At 36.9% G+C, this 20,927-nt stretch overlaps 1 protein-coding gene across 1 annotated transcript in view; it reads left to right on the top strand.

The window, feature by feature from the left end:
• GDAP2 (ganglioside induced differentiation associated protein 2) overlaps nucleotides 1-20,927 on the top strand; it is a 71,741-nt gene that overhangs the window by 35,584 nt on the left and 15,230 nt on the right. Inside the window, exons 7-12 of the mRNA XM_036849178.1 lie at nucleotides 6,171-6,330; nucleotides 8,365-8,521; nucleotides 16,256-16,332; nucleotides 17,090-17,166; nucleotides 20,029-20,168; nucleotides 20,470-20,524. Of these exons, the coding sequence (XP_036705073.1) occupies nucleotides 6,171-6,330; nucleotides 8,365-8,521; nucleotides 16,256-16,332; nucleotides 17,090-17,166; nucleotides 20,029-20,168; nucleotides 20,470-20,524 (666 nt within the window). The remainder of the gene's footprint in view (nucleotides 1-6,170; nucleotides 6,331-8,364; nucleotides 8,522-16,255; nucleotides 16,333-17,089; nucleotides 17,167-20,028; nucleotides 20,169-20,469; nucleotides 20,525-20,927) is intronic.

Genomic DNA, 20,927 nt, shown 5'->3' with positions numbered 1-20,927 from the left:
TCACTGGTAAACTGTTATCATGCAGTAAAATCTTATAAGGTGGAATTGTTCTGATTTATTCACTATATTAGCTCTCAAGACAGCTCAAGGCATTGCCTTATGACCTAAGCACTGGGTGCCTGGGCAGCGTAACTGGAAAACCACCACTGCTGGAAAAGCCCTGTTGTCTCTGTGACCTGGAAACAGGTGACAGCCTAGCCTAGTGGCTAGTATTGAGTAAGTTGTGAGGTTTATGGTTTGTTATGTGTGGTTAGGTTTAGTATGTTTCAATTTAATTTAGAACCATTTTAGGAAACAAGTTCTTTTTTAAATCTTATTAAGTTTTATTTAGCTTTAGTGTGCTCTGTCCCATTCAGCTTGTATTATTTCTGAGTTTTGTGCCCTTGGGCAAGTTTTGTGCCCTCTCTGTGCTTTGATAAAAAATGAATACTAACAGTACTTATATCATATGAGTTTTGTGATAAATGAATTAATACATGTGAAATAGCCATTCAAAGTGTATGTAAGTACATATATGAGATATAAACCATTTTGAATTTGCTGAAGTAAGGCACATTTACCATGTTTGCTATCTCTTCTTGTTTCACCTGGTTTACCTATTCATTCATTCTCTCAGTGACCTATGATTGAATGTCTAGGATATATCAGGTTTACTCTACTGGGTTCTGGGAATACACCAGTGAATGAGTCATGATCATTGTCCTCAAGGAACCCACTGTGTTGGTGGGGACAGACAAGTCAGATAAGTTATGATAATTGTGGTAAGGGCATTAATGGAGGTATGGGAAGGATAGGAGCACACAACCCCAGCCTGGCAGGGGGTTAGGAAATGCTTTCCATAGATGGTGATATGTAAGTTGAAATCATTGTAAAAGATAACTAAAATTTTCCAAAGGAAGGGCAAATAACAGTAGTCATACAAGCATAAGCACAGTCATATAAGTAAGAAATAGCAGAACGGGTGTAGTGTATTGCATAAAATGTGAGGCTAGGAGTGGCAAAAATGAAAGTTAGGCAGGGGCAAGATCACTCAAGGCCTGGTATCTCATACTTTATCAATCATACAATGGGAGAACATAGAAGAGCTCCAAGCAGACAAATGATGTGGTCTAACTTGTATATTAGCTATGTGGAGGATGATTTTGAAGGAGAAAGACAAGTGACAAATGACAAGAAGAGATAATAAGCGGTTGTAATATTCCAAGTGAGAAATGATCAGGCCTGAACAAGGGCACTGGAGGCGTTGAAATTTAAAAAAAATATTAAACAAATTCAGCTGGAGTTGTAGGTCACAAATATGTAGGGGAAAAGAGAGAGGGAAGTTAAGGATGACTCCTAGGTTTCTGGCTAGGATGACTGGATAATGATGCTACCAGTGAGACAGCAGGTAGAAAGGGGGGAAAGTTTTAGAGAGAGGAGAAGGGATGAAGACAAGTTCTATGTTGAACATGTTGAATCCTAGGGGATCAGTGTATTCAGCTAATGATCAGCAGGCCATTGTGCTTGTTCAATCTAAAGCTGAGGAGTGAAGTCTGGGCTAGAGATTTGACCATGTCATAGAATAGGATACCAAGTAAGGTACCAAGATAAGATACCCTGTTCTAGGGAGTTTGTAGACTAATAGTTAGATAACCAGAGAAACAAAGACCACCCTGAGGTGTGGCAAGTGCTGTGCTGGGAGTGTACATCACAGTGCTGTGGCAGTCTATCAGGGCACCTAAGCCAGACCCAGGGGAACAGAGAAAAATTCTTCACCTGCAGTATACCTGAAAAAAATAGTCATTAACGTTTATCATCTAGGTCCAATGGACTTTTTTTTAAAGGTCATTTTATGAATAATTTATTGAGTAATAAAGGGATAATAAAAAACAATTTGATAAGGTATTTCAGTAAGAATTGAAATGTAACCAACCTTTTTATATCAAGTAAATTTTGTTGCACAAACATCGTAAAAGATGAAAGAATACTGTCACATCTTTCTAGTAAAATGTTCTTATCACAAAATCCTGTATGGTCAAGTCCTTCCTATAGTGACTCACTGAATGAGAATGCCATATTTCTACTTTGCCCATAGAAATATGTTGTTGACTCATAGGTTCTTGAATTGGAGAAGATTAATCTAGGATATTGTCTTCTGAAGACTCAGTGTCTGAGATTCACTTCATATGATCAATCTTAACCTCATCTTTAATAAAGTGCTGCTGTCTGTGTCTTTACATTCACCTTTGATTCCTTTAATAATTCTGAAATGTCATCTTTGTTCAGTTGTCTTCTCTTTGCTATTTTGGGCTGAAAATGAAAAAGTCTGAATTCTCAAATCTTTCCAATGAAAATTAAAAACAGATTACAGACTACACATAAGAATAGAGATGCAAAAATTCTTAACAAAATATTAGCATACTGAATCCAGCAACATATAAAAGGATTATGTAATATAACATCACCAAGTGGAATTTATCCCAGGAATGTTAGCTATGTTTTTGTATATAAAAAAATCCTAAGACATCGACAAAAAAACTATTAGAACTAATAGAGCTCAGCGGGGTTACAGGACATAAGATCAATATAAAAAATAGTGTTTCTACACACTAGCAAAGAATAATCCAAAAATGAAATTAAGAAAACAGCTGCATTTACAGTAGCATTAAGAAGAATCAAATGTTTAAGACTAAACTTAACAAAAGAAGTGTAAGGCTTGTACATTGAAAACTGCAAAATATATTTGAAGGAAAATTTAAAAGACCTTAATAATGGATGGATTGTTTATGGATTGAAAGACAATGTTGTTAAGATGGCAGTATTCCCCAAATTGTTCTACAGATTCAGCAAAATCCCTATCAAAATTCCAACTGAGTTTTTTGTAGAAATTGACAAGTTGATCCTGAATTTCACATGGATATGCAAGGGACCCAGGATAGTCAAAACACCTTGGAAAAAAAGAACAAAGTTGGAGGATTCACACTTAACTTATTTTGAAACTTACTCCAAGCACAGTAAGCAAGACTATGTTGTACTGACATAAGAATAAACATATAGATCAGTGTAATAGAATTTTGACATGGCTGCCAAGACAATTCAATGAAGAAAGAATAAATAGTCTTATTAACAAATGGTATTGGAGCAACTGGTTATCCACATGCAAAAGAATGAAGTTGAACCCCTACTTCACCCATATAAAGGAAATTAGCTCAAAATGTATCTAGGGACTAAGTATGAGACCTAAAACTATAAAACTGTTAGAAGAAAACATAGGTATAAATCTTCATGACCTTGGCTTAGGCAGTGGTTTCTTAGATATGATGTGATGTCAAAGACACAAGCATCCAAAATAAAAATAGGTAAATCGGTCACTCTTACAATTCAACAGTAAAAAGACAAATCACCCAATTTTAAAATGGACAAAAGTTGGTATTTACCCAAAGGAGTTGAAAATTTATGTCCTCACAAAAAACTACAAAGAATGTTTATAGCAGCTTTATTAATATTTGCCAAAACTTGGAAACACCAATATGTTGGTAGGTGAATGGGCAAATAAACTGTAATACATCCAGACAATGGAATATTATTAAACACTGAGAAGAAATGAACTATCAAGCTATAAAAAGATATGGAGGGACGTTAAGTGCATATTACTAAGTGAAAGAAGCCTATCTGGGACTTCCCTGGTGGCGCAGTGGTTAAGAATCCACCTGCCAATGCAGGGGACACAGGTTCGAGCCCTGGTCTGGGGAGATCCCACATACTGCGGAGCAACTAAGCCCGTGTGCCACAACTACTGAAGCCCACGCGCCTAGAGCCCATGAGCCACAACTACTGAGCCCACATGCCACAGCTACTGAGCCTGCGCTCTAGAGCCCACATGCCACAATTACTGAAGCCCGCATGCCTAGAAGCCCGTGCTCCGCAACAAGAGAAACCACTGCAATGAGAAGCCCACGCACCACAACAAAGAGTAGTCCCCGCTCGCCACAACTAGAGAAAGCCCACGTGCAGCAACAAAGACCCAGTGCAGCCAAAAATAAATAAATAAATAAATTTATTAAAAAAAAAAAAAAGAAGCCTATCTGAAAAGGCTGCATACTGCATGATTCCAACCATCTGATGTTCTGGAAAAGGCAAAACTACCAAGACAATAAAAAGGTCAGTGGTTGCTGGAGGATGGGGGAGGGATGAATAGAGCACAGAGGATTCTTAGGGCAGTGAAAATACTCTGTATGGTGCTATAATGATGGATACAAGTCATTATACATTTGTGTAAACCTGTAGAATGTACAACACCAAGACTGAACCCTAATATAATCTATGGGTGATTAGACGTGTCAGTGTAGGTTCATCAGTTATAACAAAGGTACCACTCTGGTGGGGGTTGGTGATAGTGAGGGAGACTGCATGTGTGAGGGCTGAAGGGATATGGGAAATCTCTCTGCCTTCTTCCCAATTTTGTTGTGAGCCTTAAACTGCTATGAAAAAATAAAATCTTAAAAAATGGGCAAAAGTTTTGAATAGACAAGCACGTGGGAAGATGTTCTATAACATTAACCATTAAGGGAATATAAATCAAAATCACAATGAGATAGCACTTCACACTCACTAGTGTGACTTTAATTACAAAGACAGACAATAACAAGAGTTAGGATGTGGAGAAATTGGAACCCTCATACATGGCTAGTGAGAATGTAAAATTGTGCAGCTGCTTTGGAAAACAGCCTGGCAGTTCCTCAAGAAGTTAAACAGAGATTCCGCTCTTAGGTGTATGCAGAATAGAACTGAAAACATATGTCCACACTAAAACCTGTACACAAATATTCATATCAGCATTATTCATAACAGCCAAAATGTGGAAACAACCTAAATGTCTGACTAACTGATAGATGGATAAACAAAATATGGTATATACCTACAATGGAATATTAACCTATGAAAAGAATGTAGTACTGATGTATCCTGTAGCATGGGTGAACCTTAGAAACATTATGCTAGGTAGAGAAAGCCAGACACAAAAACCATATACTGTATTCCATTTTAATGAAATGTGCGGAATAGGTAAATCTATACAGACAGACATGTTAGTGGTTGCCAGGGGCTTGGGGAGGGAGGGATGGAGAATGACCTAGCTAATGAGCTTAGATTTTCTATTTGAGATGATGAAATGTTCTGGAATTAGATAGTGGTGATGATTCCACAACTTCGTGAATATACTAAAAACCAGTGAATCATATACTTTAAAACGTGAATTTTATGGTACATGAATTATATCTGTTTTTTAAAAAGGCTGCAAAGATGGTGTCTCTAGTCTTTTTTTTTTTTAATTGAGTACAGTTGACTTAACAATCCAGTCTTATGTGCCTCATATAATATACTTATTTACATGAAAGATGATACAGTATTGCAGGTGACATAATAGGAAAAGTGACAGATAATGATTTCTCTGTCCTTCTAGGCAATTCCATCATTCTTCTGGTTTCTTATTATTCTGTTGTAGTCTTTTTTGGTATAGTTGGGAATAATTGATGAATAACGATAAAATAATTCTAGGATGATGAAAAAGCAAAATGCTTCAAGATATAGGAAAACTAAGAGCACTAAGTATCTATAATGTATCATGGATTTAGGAATGAGTCCAGTGGACCAACCCATATGGAAATTATAAGATAGAATGAGTTTTATTCTATTTTTTTTTAAGTAAGATATGTCTTTATTCTTTGAGAAATCTCTAAGAAAGAATGGAAGTCATGAAATAGCAATCCTCCACAAAGAGTTAGAACTGTTAAAAAAAAAAATCTCAAAAACTAAACCTGGGTCCAGTGGACCCTGATGGCACACTGAGGATTAAAGAAGTGGTGTCTGAGCTGAATCTTGAAAGACAAATATCACTAGTGAGGTGAAGGAGGGGTTGGGGACAGGGGTCACAGAACTTTTCATTCCAGGTTCAGTGACCTGGAACTGCCAGGATGGGAATCATGCTCAACTTGAGTGACTAACAAACCCTGATCCTTAACACAAGAACTGATTGAGGGTCCCAGGCAGCATACAGTCTGAGCTTAGAAGTGGTGTGGTCTTTCTCCGTGATGAAGGCTGTCTTCACGGTGTAAGGAACAACACTAAGCACTGCTGGTGCCTGCTTCATTACTTCGTTATTTTTCACACGATGTTTGGCTTTTCTCACACAGGCTACTTACCAAAAGCTGCTACCTCTGTACTTTCCAAGGTCATTAAAGGAGGAGAGTTGCTCATTGCTGTACCTACCTGCAGATATTGGAAATGCAGAAGGGGAGCCTGTGGTACCCGAACGGCAGATAAGAATAAGTGAAAAACCTGGTGCCCCGGAGGGTGAGTTCTCCTTTTCTTACTTTCCCTCTTAAGGAAGCAAAGACTCTGGTAAACATCAGCCACCAAAGAAGTAGGAAGTTCAGCCTGACCCTTGGGAGGCTATTAGCGTGACACTAAGATCAAGACCAACTTAGGTGTTTTTAGAGTCTTATTCTTGTTAAGGTTTACTCTTTAAATTTAAAAAATATATATATGTATTATATTTATATATTTATATATAATGTCAAGTCTGTGTTAGGCAGTAGAGATTCAGAGGTGGCTATGACAACATTTTTACCCTCACAAAGTTTATAGTTTCATGCAGGACACTGTTGAGGAAGCAATCAAGTATATTATCATCTAAAATTTTCAACAGCTTCAACTGTGTCCTCTGAAAGCTATACCTAACATTAAATACTGAAACAAGAATGCTGTTTTGTTTTGTTTCTTTAGGTTACATACCCCTGTAGATTGAAGTGATAGTAGAGCAGGGTAGGATGGGAGCTCCTCTGAATCTGTTCTGTATGACAGCTTGTACTGATCTTCTTGGATACATGTTTAAGAGAGACATGTATCTTCTTGGATACGTGTTATTGGAGACATGTCTCACAAGCTTCATTGCTGGAACTTGATCTCAAAATTCAGCAGTTTAAGAATTACTGTGAGATTCCTGCTGTGAACACTTTTAAATGAGCATCAAGTTAAAATCTATAGAAGGCTACTAATCTCTTTTTTATCACCAGTATTTTTATCAGAAAATGTCTGTGAACCACGCTTTCCTGGAGGGGTAGTCATGTACTTTTAGGGAGCCACCAATAGAGTACAGCCTTGAAATGTGCCCAGCATCATTTGGAAATCCTCATAATTGTGACTACCACAATAGAATATAATTTTTCTTAAACGCGTAAAATGCGTTTTATATGACAAGGGGTAATGAAAAGCAAAATCAGTTGAGGTGGCAGTGCGGGGCAGTCATTAGCCAAAAGGTCCCCTTCTATCCCCCATCCTCAAAGACTGCTTGATTTGCATCCATATCTCAGAAAATATTGTTACCTCATAGGCTCTAGTGTTCATAAATATTTTCAGTTAGAATATAGAATCTGTTAAAATAGATGTACAATCAGCCTTACCTGAGGGATTGAGAGAAGATTCATTTATGGGTATTTTTTTTAATAAAGGCACACTCAGCCCTTGCCTGTCACAGTTTGAGGAGCAGTGGTATAGATGTGAGAAGGTCCCAGCTGAACGGCTTCAGGTGGTGGCATTGCCTTGGGAAGCTCCCCTGCCGTGGTCCAAGGGTTTTGTTTGTTTGCTTTTTCTTTCTTTAAAAAAGAATTTTTTTTAAAACAGATCTAGTGAGGCAGTGGGGAACACATTAAGAGATGATCCATTTCCAAGGGACTGGCTGCTAGCCAAACGTTAAATGATCATCTGGATAAATCAGAAAGGTGACATTAATTTGTAGTGAGAACTGTAACTCTTATGTACCAGAATGATTATGTAGGCATGACCAGTGTAGAAAATCAGAACGCTCGTCAAGACATATCTTAGTGATTGTGGATCACACCCTGAAATCCTGGTCCATCCATCTTCCTTAAGGGGTTACCTGACAAAAGGACTGAAGATTATGTACCAGCCAGTCAAGGACTCCCTTCTTAAACAATTCTGGATAAATGACCCCAAACATTTTTTCTTTATATTTCTCTTTCGTTAGATGTTGTGCTACAGTTCATCTTTAAACCCACATACAGTATAATTGCTTCTATCTTTTTGTTTATTATTACATTCTACTCTTTTCTTCCTAAGGTTACACCTAGGTCCCCTTGATTTGATTTCATGTGTTCCTAAAACTTCCATCCCACATGGACAGGTGGTTTCTTTCATTATTTCAGTTCTTCAAACGCCTGAATCTGATTTCAGTTTCATTCTCAAAAAATAACCTTAACCCTGGTTTTTTGAGTTTCCACGCAATCATCCCTATAGCAGCATTCACAATCTGTTTGTAGCATTTACTGTCAAGTTTTGCCATCTCTATTGATAGTATTTTTGTTGCAGACAACCAAGACGAGGAGGATGAAGGCTTGGGAGTTGATCTGTCTTTCATTGGCTCTCATGCTTTTGCTCGAATGGAAGGAGATATTGATAAGCAAAGAAGACTGATCCTTCAAGGACAGTTATCAGAGGCAACCCTGCAGAAGCAGCATCAAAGAAAGTAAGGCAAACCCCTTTAGACTGACAGACACATAAGGACATGAGAAACAAGAAAGGGCCTACCTCTGCTAAATGATCTACACGTAACGTGGTCTCATTTATTCTTCATGACAATCCACTAAGAAAGATATGTCCCCACTTTGTAGATGCAGAAATTCAAAGTTAATTTATCAGTGGACACCATTAGTATGTGATGAAGTCAGCGTTCAAATGCATCTCTGATTTCAGAGCTCCTATTCTTTCTACTGCGATTGTAGTGTCTTTGGGTGAGATTATATTCTAAAAGCAGAAAACAGGGGAAGGGAAAAACCAAGTTACAAAGTTTTTACTTAACATTACTATATTTATAATTAAAGCATAATCTATGGTTGTATTAACGTTAAAAGAGCTTTATTTCCCCGTGATTTATCCCAGGGACCTTATAAAGCCATTCCATTTCTTTTAGGTGTTTTCTAAAGCAATTCTGAATAACTCCTTTTTGAAACATAAAGAGAAGCAGCTTTTGTACTTCTGGGTAAGCTTGTCCAAGGATTAACAAACAGTCCTTGGAAAGCTAGCTGCTTTTCAAAAAATGTTAAAGGAAAAATCATACACCATAATTGATTAATATTCATTATCTTATAGGGTTGGTTGAGGGGGGTAACATCTCATAGGGTTGTCGTGAGTGTTAAATAAGATAATGTAATGAGCTTAGCACAGTACCTGGTACTTAGCAAGCTCTTAAAATTGGTCACTGCTGTTCTCTTTAATACTGAGCAAATTATGGTCTATTTTACCTTTGAGCTTTGGTACTTGCCATCCCTTTTGACTGGAACACTCTCGTTCTTCAATTCCTGCTCATTCTCCAGGTTTCAGCTCAGAAGTGATTGCCTCTAGAAACTTATCTCCCTGGAGATAAGTTGGAATAGACGGAATAGAAGTCTGGAATCAATGCCTCCTCCGTATGCTTTTTTTTCCCTTTTTTTTTTTTTTTTTACACCCTGTACTTAACCAAACCATAGCCTAGCACTTATCACACTATACTGTAATGATGTGTGGTTGTCGTTAGTCTCTATGTATAAAGTGGGAGTCAGACTAGACGATCTCCAGAGTCCCTTATAGAATTAGAATTTTGTTTTTTCTGAGTTCCTGGTCTTCACTTTATTGTCCCTTTTTTTAAAAAATAAATTTATTTATTAATTTTTGGCTGCATTGGGTCTTCATTGCTGCACACGGGCGTTTCTCTAGTTGCAGCAAGCGGGGGCTACTCTTCGTTGCAATGCACAGGCTTCTCACTGCGGTGGTTTCTCTTGCTGCGGAGCACAGGCTCTAGGCACGTGGGCTTCAGTAGTTGTGGCTCGTGGGCTCTAGAATGCAGCCTCAGTAGTTGTGGTGCACGGGCTTAGTTGTTCCGTGGCATGTGGGAATCTTCCCAGACCAGGGCTCGAACCCGTGTCCCCTGCATTGGCAGGTGGATTTTTAACCACTGCACCACCAGGGAAGTCCAGTTCTCCTTTTATTTTCATAAACAAAAGCTAATTAGCCACTAGGGGGCACCAATGAACAGCTTTTCTAAAGGCAAGCACAATCGAATGACAGTTTCAGTGGTTTCTGAACTTGGCCATGTGTACGAATCATCTGGCAAACATTTTTCTTTAAATACAGTGACTGGGCTTTCCCTCACATGACTGGGATTTGACCTCTATATATATTTTAAAACTTTTTCACATCATGATTCATGTACAACTAGACTTGGGTACCTTTTTTTGGACTAGGGCAGTGGTTCTCAAACTGTTTGGTCTCAGGTCCCCTTTGCATGCTTAAAAATTATTGAGGATCCCAAAGAGCTTTTGTTTTTACATGGCTTACACCCACTAATATTTATCATATGATAACTTATTTGTTAATTCATTTAAAAATAACTCATTATGTTTTTATGAAAAATACTATTTTTTAGGTTAGTGAGAAATGCAGTGTTTCACATTTTTGCAGATATTTTAATGTTTGACTTAATAGAAGACAGCTGGATTCTCATATCAGCATTCAAACTGTTGCAATACATTGTTTTGGGTGAAGTATATGAAGAAAATTTGCCCTCATTCAGATACGTAGTTGGAAAAAGGAGTATTTTAATAGCCTTTTCAAATAGTTGGGGATATTCTTTGTTATTACACCATAACTCAGTAAACGGTAGTTTCATAATGTTGTAGTATGGAATCTCAAACCATATTTATGAATTTTTGTATGTGTTATATTAAAATGTGTTGTTTTATCCTGCACTTTGAGTAGATTTTATAATAGGAATTTAGAGCATGAATTTATAACATGATGTGTTGGTCTTTTGGAAAATATTGACTCACTGAATTATTCAGTTCCAAATATTGACACATTACATTACACAATATCAGAAATTTATGTTTGATAATATCACCACTGATCTCGTCAGAAATGTCCTTAAGTATTAGAAACTGTTAGCTTCTGGTGGTGGATACAAATTTTCCAACATTATATTTTAAAGCTCGAACTTTATCACTGGTAACAAATAGTGTTGGTTGTTTTTCTTGAAATGGCAGGGTCACTTCATTCATTTTTGACAAAACATCTGCCAAATACTCATGTTAAATAACCACAGTTTGTCTGCCAGTCATTAGTTGAAGAAAAATGGTGTTCCATGAAAAAAAGCAGCTGGTTCAGCTTGCAAGTCAAACAATTAGACCTTTTCTTCAGGACAACCTCATGCTTCGGTCTGCAGAAATGCTTTGTGTGTTCTTCCCATTTTGTGACACATTAATATTAAAAAGATGTATTTCCAAGGGTTAATGTAATAAAATTAATAATTTTTTCTTCCTCATCAAAGACATTCTTAAATGAAACTGGCTTTTTTTTTTTCCTGTGAGTATTTTGGCAATTAAGAATACAATGACTACTAGTACAATCTGGTGTTTCCACCTGAATTCATGCTAAAGCAGCAGTAGTTTTATCCAACAGTTGCTTTTGCACCATCAGTGCAGATGTCAACACAGTGAAAAAACAAATGATGTTTCAGTGTTATTATGAAAATAGTTTTGACCTTGCAAAACCCCTTGAAAAAGTCTTGGGACTATGCACCACACTTTGAGAACCACTGGTCTGTGGTCTCTCAGCAGTACATTATAGTTGAAAGGAGTTTTGGTAATTATGTGATACAGTTTTCTGAAATGTAGTATAAAGTGTATAAGCATTAGAATTACCAGGGGTGCTTGCTAAAAATTCATAGGCCCCACACCAAACTTCCTGAATCAGAACCTCTGTGGGAAGGGCTCAGGAATCATCCTTCTAAGGTTTCTTAGATGATTTCTTAGATGATTTTGTACCTGATCTGGTCTGATCCCTCTAATTTATAGAAGGGTGAATTGATCACCAAGAGTGACTTGACCAGAGTTACAGCTAATTGAGGGTGAGCCTTCAAGGTGGCTACTGCAGCTCATCTCCCTTCTCTACTACCATCTCCAGGCACCTACACAGACCAGCTTCAGAGAAGCTGGGAAAGGACCAGACACGTTTTGTTTTCATATACAGAGAACTGCTTTGTTACCACCTTTCTCAAATCAGTTACCCTACTCTCTCGTCTCTCTTTTCCCTCTCTCTGTCTCTGTCTCTGTCTCTGTCTCTGTCTCTCTCCCTCTCTCTCTCTCTCTCTCTCACACACACACACACACACACACACACACACACACACCCCTTTTTCATTTCTGCATGAGTGATACAGATAAAGTGGCATTTGTTTGTGTCTGGACTGGGTACTTGCCTGTCTGTATCTCTCTCTCTTTTTAATGAGATTTGTTTCACTTAATAATGACTAGTTCAAGCCAGTTTAAAATGAATCTGTATTTACTGAGTCCATGCTTTCTGGAAAGGGGTCATCAGCAAAGGGGTAGGTTCTAGGAAGGAATATGAATACAGCATGTAAAGAAAGCATTGTCCTTCTTTTTGGTAGACATATGTTGATTATGATTTAGTCACATAGTTGACAGTTTCCAGTTGGTTCAGGAAACATTGGATATTTTCTCTGTACAAGATAATATTCTAGAACTGAAATATACAGACAAAGAAAGTAGTCTCTCTAGTCTAGAAATTCATGAGTGAGCCACACTACCTTCACATGTCATGGTGTGTTCTGTGCGGTGCTCAGGTTGTTGCGCACATCCAGTTAACACATAACTACAGGCTTGGGGAAGAGCACAGCCTATGGTTCCCAGAGCTTGAACCAAGAAACAAAGGCGTAGTACCCCTACCACTCACTTCCCTTGAGTGGTAAGTTACATCTGAATCAAAAGATTTTCAGATTTCCTATTCATGTGACCCATGTCTGTGATAATTAAAGATGAGGTCTTGTCAGCAGCTCAGAAGTGTGACCCAGGAAACCTAGACCCTTTCGGGGAGCCCATGAGGGCAAAACCCTTTTTATAATCTTACTAAGACTTATTTGCTCTTTTCATTCTCATTCCTGTAGTGTTCAATGGAGTTTTCCAGAGAGTGCTTAATGTGTGATATTGCAGTAGGTTAAATGCAGAAGCAGATGTAAGAATCTAGCAGAAATTAAAGAGATTTGCAAAAATGTAAGAGTATAACTCTTCTCCCTAAATATAGCTTATTTAAAAATAAAAAGTTATTTGCGTTCACATAATAGGTTTTTATTATTTTTGAATTAATAAGTATTTTTTATAAATCTCTCTTTTTATTTCTAAAATGGTAAATATTGGTAGGTGTAACTGACATAAATATGAAAGGGTCCTGAGACTCAAAAGTTTGGGAACTGATGACTGATCGTTTAGGAGTTTACTATATAACTGAGCTGTAAGTCATCTGTTTACATACTCTGCCATGGCTAAATGTTTAAGATTGTAGTTTTAAATTTTTATTTCTCTTACTCTTTCTAAATCAGGATTTTATTTACACAGGTTGAGTTTGGTTTCTGTTATGTTTGTTGATCAAGTTGAACAAATGATATATCTTTTTTAATCTCTTAGGAAGTAAGTAGATCTTCAGTTAGAATTATCTTTTTGAAAGCCTTCAATTCTTCCTTCAGTAACAAAGCTAATGGTCACATGGATCGGCTGTAGGGTTAGATCATTCCTTTCATAGCATTGCCTTGTCTCTGTGTAATAATTCGCTTGAGTAATTCATTCTTGATTAATATCTCCAGGTCTTCCATCCAGTTGTGACACAATTTGGGCATATCACTCTTAAAATTATTTCACAAGAACTTTCTTCTTTTTCATTAGCGTTCCTTGGTTGGCTTAAGATCCAGTTGCCTCTAACTCTTATGTCATTTCTCACAGTAAAAACTTTATCTCATTCATTATTAAATATTTATTGAGCCCTTACTAATGTGCCAAGCTAGAAACATAATAAAGTGTCACGCAAGGCAGATACAGCCCCAGGCCTCATTGAGCTTAGGGTCTTGCAAAGGAGAGAAATATTAAACTAATTATTGTATGAAAAATGTATTTACATTACAGGGTGCCATAAGAGTGTGTAACAAGGATTTTAACTAAGTCCAGTGTGGGATAGTTGCATGAAGTCAGGAAAAGCTTCTGTTAATTAATTCTATTTTGTACATCTGAGTTCCAGTTTAAAAAAATTTTTTTTCTTTAGAGTTCATTGAATACATAGTTACTGAGTGTTGGGAACTACCCTAGAAATTTGCTAGAAATATAGAGACAACTAAGACATAGTCCCTATCTTGAGGTCCAACAGAGTAGAAGCAAATATTGCAGTGAGTGGGTAAAGCCTTGTGCTGATCTTTGTGATATAAAGAAGGGAGAAGTTAGTTCTATAACAGGCCTGGACCTTGCCTTCACTTCCCCTCACTCCACCCCCGACCCCTACTCCTACCTCTGCCAATCCCCATCTTAGCATACATACTTGATTGATACAGTATTTAGATGTCTGCTGTATTGCTTATCTCACTGGGTCTTATTACCATGTTAGTTGTCTTTGTAATATGTCTATCTCATATATTCAACCTTAAACTATGAAGCCAAGGGCCTTTTATTATTCTTCTCAGGCCTCCAAAATACCTTGAATAATACTCATGTTTATTATTTTAGTCAACAAAGATTTGAGTCCTTGCTATGATGCAGGCATTGCATTTATGCAATAAATCTTTGAAAATGAGCTAATGAATACACAGAGATTATAGAAAGTAACAGGTATTTACTGAATTCCTGTTACATGTTTTGTGCCATGACCTGTGGTGCTCATAAGACATTTAAGACATATTATTCTGTTTAGTCTTGATGTGGAGATGGCTTAATCATAAAACAATTAGAAAGCAAGACAATTGGGGAGTTAGTGTAAATAACCTAGGAGATAGCTCTGTGTGAAAATATGGAATAGCACATATGAATAGGGAGAACTACAATAAACACAGATCCTTTCTTGACTTGCAAATTATATCTTAAACTAAAATTAAAAGTTATTGTCTTTGACTTCAATTTGCACAGGTGGGGACGTTTCTAAATTTGAAAACATAGACTATAGAACTATGCAATACTAAGTATTGTTTTCACAAACAATAACAGTTTCTGTGAAACTAGCAGGCATATCACTTGTTGATTACAATCCATATGTAATAGACTTCCTATTAAATATCCTTAGTTGTGTGATTGTACTTCATAGCTGAAAGGTGTCCTACATAAACACCGTTTTGCAAATGAGGAAACTGAGGTCCATAGAGGTGAAACTACTTTACCGATATTGCATAGAAAGTGATAGCGTGAGGACCCAAGTATCCTCTCTTCTGGTTTAGTTTTTTTTTGTTTGTTTGTGTGTTTGTTTTTATGTTGTGGGATGTTGCCATATGTGACCTAGATGCTTCAAAGTTGCTTTTCATGCATTTAGGTACCTTGAAAGCTTTGTTCACAATCAAGTAAGTGGCACTTTGAATTTTCAGAAAGTAAGTATGAAATAGTAGAGAAAGTACTGACCTTTCCAGCAAACTGGAGACCTGAGTGCAACTTCAAATTCAACTCTACCATTAACTGGTAACTCTAAGATTAATTCGACCTTTTTCAGATCGCTTCCACTCTTTGAGATCTTTAACGTTTCTTCCAGTTTTAATATCCTCTTAGCCAAAACCAAACTGCCATCTCTATGATCTGGTATATGGGGTATCATTACAGCTACTTTGATTAGCCAGTCATTAAATAAGCCTGGACTCCCCAGAAAAAATTACCTACTTTCTCTGTGGTCCAACATAACATGTACAATACTTACCTGTTTTTCTTCTGAAATGTAAACTTCTTGAGGGTCTGACCATGTCTGTTCACTAGAGTATTCTCAATACCTCTTGTGTAGTAAGCACTCAGTAAGTCTTTGTTGAATGAGTGAACATCTGTTGTGGAGAACTGCTATTGCTTTAGGCCTTCTTTGCATTTTTTTTTTTTTTTTTTTTTTTAGTAGGGGAAGATAATAGTATTTAAAAACAATGTTAGTTTGAGTACTTGATATCTTAGCCAATTATATGAGTAGTCTTCATTTGCTCATAAAGGATTTTTAAAAATCATCTAGTGTGAATACCTTCCTTTCTTAGTAACTCATTTTTTTTTTTAATGAATAACAAAGTAGAGATTCTGCATAGTGTAACAGCCTCTTTAACTCCTTTCTCATTATAATAAAACATCATTCTTTAGGAACACAGACAGATAAAAACAGGTCTCATTTATAAATTTACAACTGTTTATTATAATAATTATATCCTTTATTTCTCTAGTTATAATCGCTGGTTGTGTCAAGCAAGATCTGAGGATCTATCTGACATTGCTTCTCTAAAAGCCTTATACCAAACAGGTGAGCTTAAGGATATGGTAACTTATTCTTTTACTGATTAAGAACCTTACTTAGCATGCTATTAGAGACTTCACTTTTCTCTGATTTTGTCCATTTTATCTCTGAATAGATTTTTTTTGTACAATGAAGATAGTTTTTGCTCATCATCAAGATCTTCAAAATAGCATCTCAAGCTATAAGATTTTCAGCTAGTAATTCTACATTGGCCAACTTCATTTCTTCTCAATGTCCTTTTCCTATCTTTTAATTTTTTTTCTACTTTTAAAAATACCATAATCCTGCTATACAAAATTCAAACCTTACATAAATATATAACGGAGACAGTGCAAGTTATCAGATTCCCCCTTTATATTTCTTTTCCAGGCAGTACTTGTTAATTTTCAGATTTGAGTTCCATTTAGTTTTTCCTGTATCACTGATGTTATTAAAAGTTGTAGTGTGCTTAAACAAAAAGCTATTTATAAAAAAATCTTTACCCTCAACCTTACCTTTGGCTGTCCCTGATTTAAAACTTGTAAGAGGGCTTATCTTAAAAGTAAGGGCAGACATCAAAACTTCATGAAGCTGGAAAAAAAAAAAAAGAAAGACGATGTTTTCCACATAGTAAAAGAAATCTGAAGATGAAATCTGAAAAACTTATGTTCCTGGTTTTCAGTCTTTTACATTTGTGTAGAATATTTTTATAAGGTCGGAGCCCAGGACAGATAATATTCTTGGAATAAAGTTTCTGGGTGCTGATTACATTTCCTGTTTGTAGGTGTTGATAACTGTGGTCGCACGGTAATGGTGGTAGTTGGAAGAAACATTCCTGTAACATTAATAGATATGGACAAGGTAAGCCACAAAAAAGCTTTGTTTTATAAATAATGTTGATTTAAAAAATAAGTAGGACATGAATTTGGAATCAGGGCTTAGAATATGAGACAGAATTGTGTATCTGTGATATAGTAGCAGCCCTGATTCTGCAAGTTGGCACATAGCATTTCAGTAAGGGGTTTGGTTTTGAGCTCTGGGAGGAACGGAAATACTGAATTGCCGTACTGTGATCTCCAAAAACGCAGCTGCTTTGTTTTGGATATGATGTAACTGGCAAGTTTTTGGTTGGACTCATTCTGTATTATAACTATACTAATAATCAAATTCTGCTTTTCTTGAAACATTAACTCTTTTATCTCTCTGAAGGGAAGTAGTAGTTAACCCAAGATGTTATAATTTCGTAATCCCTTCTTTTGGAGGTAAAGGACAGGAATAGATGATTCATAGCAGAAGAAATGGTATTACTGGTAAACAAGAAAGTGTTCAACCTGATTAGTAGTAAAAAAAAAAAAAGTGAATTAAAATGAGATCTCTTTTTTCACCTTCAAAACTAGCCATTACTTTTATTTTTTTTGTTTGTTTTTTTGTTTGTTTTTTGATAGATAAGAAGTGATTTATTAGAATAGGACACTTGTGAGACTTACAAGCGGGTGGGCGAGAAGGTGCCGCACCCCGAGACCTTAGTGGGCTACAGTTTTATAATCAAAGGAAAAGTGGTGAGGGGGAGAAGACCACCTTCTTCCTCATTCTTGACTAGACGTCACGCTTCTGTCATCATTTCCTCCTCCATGTCAGGCGGGGGAGTTTTCTTGTCCCTACACGGTCAAGCTGGGACTGTCATCAAAATTAGCCATTACTTTTAAATAATAATCATTGTTACCAAAGATGAATTGAAACTGTCAAAGTGGTCACACCCATTGACCCATTAATTCCATTTCTGAGAATTTGTACTAAGGAAATAATCCTAGGTTTGCAAGTAGCTGTAGGCCCAGAAATTGCCCAAATTGGAATACTTGGGCAAGGGACAGCTGAATCCACGGGATAAATATGTAGATCTTCCTAGAACATCAATTGTAATAGACATGGACTGCAAAGGAGGAGAATCACTTTAATAAATAATTCTTAACCATAGTAAAAAAAAAAAAATGTACTCAAAAGTGTAAAAATTAAATACAATTTTAAGATAAAACACAGTTGTGCAAAAACGGATAGTTGTATCTGGCTAAGCCCTTAAACTCCTGGTCACTGGTGTTTGGGTAAAAAAAAATTGTGGAAGCCCTGGATCGGGCATGTTACTCACAGGCTCATTTGTGGCCCAAAATTATAACTTAAATTCCTAACAGGTAATTATTATGCATCCACAAATGGAATGTTCTGTGACCCTGAAAAATTATGGCTATAGAGGCAAGTACTATAGAGAGATGTTTATGGTATAATATCAATAGGAGAAGAAAGGACAGCTTGTATGTACATTGACCTTTTTGTGGGGGAGGGGGGCATGGTGTGAGTTTATGCATATCAGTATCTCAAAATGGATTTCATAGTTTTGGGGAGAATTTGTTTTCTACATTTTTCTGTCATGTGGCTATACTTCTTTATAATGAAAAAGATTCAAGCTAAAGACGGGAAGTTTGAAGCTGAAATTGGATATCTTGATTGCCTTGGGGAGGAGGTGGTGAGTGGATAGAAAGAGGACCAGAAGCAGTCTGGTAAGAGCTAATAATAGCTAGTAGAAATAGCTAATAAGAAATAATAATAAAAATACACACACATACACACAGGGGAAAAAACAACTGATAATCAGTATGACATTCATTATCAGCATTCATAATGTGATTGATACCAATAAAAGTATAAACCCCTGCCTTTGATTCTGGTGTGTACTTGCATGGTGTTCTGGATGTTCGTGATGTATCATTTCATATATATTGTGAGGTCCAAACCAGGTAGCAACTGGAAAGATACTGTGTTTCCTTAGTGCCCTCCTCTGTCTGCTCTGGTAGCAGTTGGACCCATGCTAACTAATCCACGTTAGTCCATTCAAGTTAATGCCAAGGACTCCCCTGAGGAGGAATGGGGAAATAACCTGTTTGATAGTAATCCTTCAGTTGTTACCTCTTAGCTTCCTCTTTGTCATGGTTTATAGCTACACCACTGGGTCATGCTGGCCCTGCCCATATCGTGTCTCTGCTTTGTGTTTAATGTTTCTCTTAAATTTCATCCTTCTTGTAATGGCATATTCCCCTAACTGATCCAGGTCACATTAAGTTTGAGGCAGAGCAGAGAAGTGCTGCCCAGCCCGCTGCCGTCTGCCCACTAAACCTGTTCTCATTTTCCTCGTTCAGTTCAACGTTAAAGATGCTAACAAAATTAGCCCTCAAAGTGAGCCATGTGAGGCATCACTTCTAATGGCCTTTTATAGTAATTCTTGGTTATGTGAGAGCCATGAGTCCGTTCCTCAGTGGAGACTGCAAAGACTTTCACTGAATGCAGGTAGAACCTTCAAGAATAATTAAAAGTCTAGAAATTCTCCCTCTCAAGGTTTTGATACCGTTATTCCAGAGAGAGAAAACCTGGTAGTTGACTGAAGAGCTCTTTTGAGTATATGAAGAGTTGTTTGAGAGGATGGAGACTGGTGGTTCTCCTCCATCACTTAGAACAAGACAGAAAGGGACCATACTGTAGCATTATGTGAACTACTAAACACTGGCATGAGACACTTCCCTGAAGATCTTTTTAAAGAGGTACTCATTAGTCTGAGATGTCTCTCTGCAGTGCCTGGGGCACAGATTAGGTTAATCTTCTGGGTTTTTTCTCTCTTTCGGCGTCTGTGAAATAGACTACTGTACAAAATGATCGTTATCTTTATTTTTCTTCTAGGCGCTCTTATATTTTATCCACGTAATGGATCACATTGCTGTGAAGGAATACGTATTAGTGTATTTTCACACACTGACCAGCGAATACAATCACCTGGACTCTGACTTCCTGAAGAAACTCTACGATGTTGTTGACGTCAAGTTAGTTATCTTCTCGAATTATGAAGGGGGAAAGCAGCTTTTTCCTTTCCGAGTATTAAGCAATAGCAAACATCGTTGTGTATTTTGTGAAAGGATAGTTCATGTAACTAAGATTTTTATTTTACTTAGATTGGATATTTTAATAATAGGCCCTCCTTAACTCCAGTTTATTTTGTATCAAAGTAAATTCATATGTAAACTTTTTCCTGCTTTTAAACACCTGGAAAAAGAGTTAATTGTTCATAATGGTGACTGGTTTTAGACATGGCTTATACTGACCCTTTTTTTGATTTTGAATCAGGTACAAGAGGAATTTGAAGGCTGTTTATTTTGTTCATCCAACATTTCGTTCAAAGGTAGGGTATTTATCTTTTTAGCTAAATCTTGAATTTAAGTGCACTACATGCCTGCATAATAAGATATATTTCATCATCTTAATTCTTGCTATCACCATTGTGTTGTGACTGCTAATTTCTTTGTTTACCCTTCCTTTTTAAGTGATCTTGAGTTGTGGTCCTAATATTTTGGTCCCATGTAACTCCAGTATCTTTGTAGGCGACCTTTACAGGCCTTTAGTCCCTCAGTCCTTGCCTCTTCGTGCTCTTTGTTAATCTGGGCTTTTTTCTGGCCTTGCTCCTGGCTAACTCCTGTTTATCCTTCAGATCTCAACTCAACAATTACTTTCTGTAAACAAACCTCTCTGACCAATCCTGCCACTAGTAGGTACTCCTGCATTGTACTTCCTTAAGATTTTCTAGT

The sequence above is a fragment of the Balaenoptera musculus genome, chromosome 1 (genome assembly GCF_009873245.2).
Source record: "Balaenoptera musculus isolate JJ_BM4_2016_0621 chromosome 1, mBalMus1.pri.v3, whole genome shotgun sequence".
Taxonomy (NCBI): Eukaryota; Metazoa; Chordata; class Mammalia; order Artiodactyla; family Balaenopteridae; genus Balaenoptera; species Balaenoptera musculus.
The sequence above is the reverse complement of the archived record's forward strand: the minus strand, read 5'-3'. Positions and strand labels throughout refer to the sequence as shown.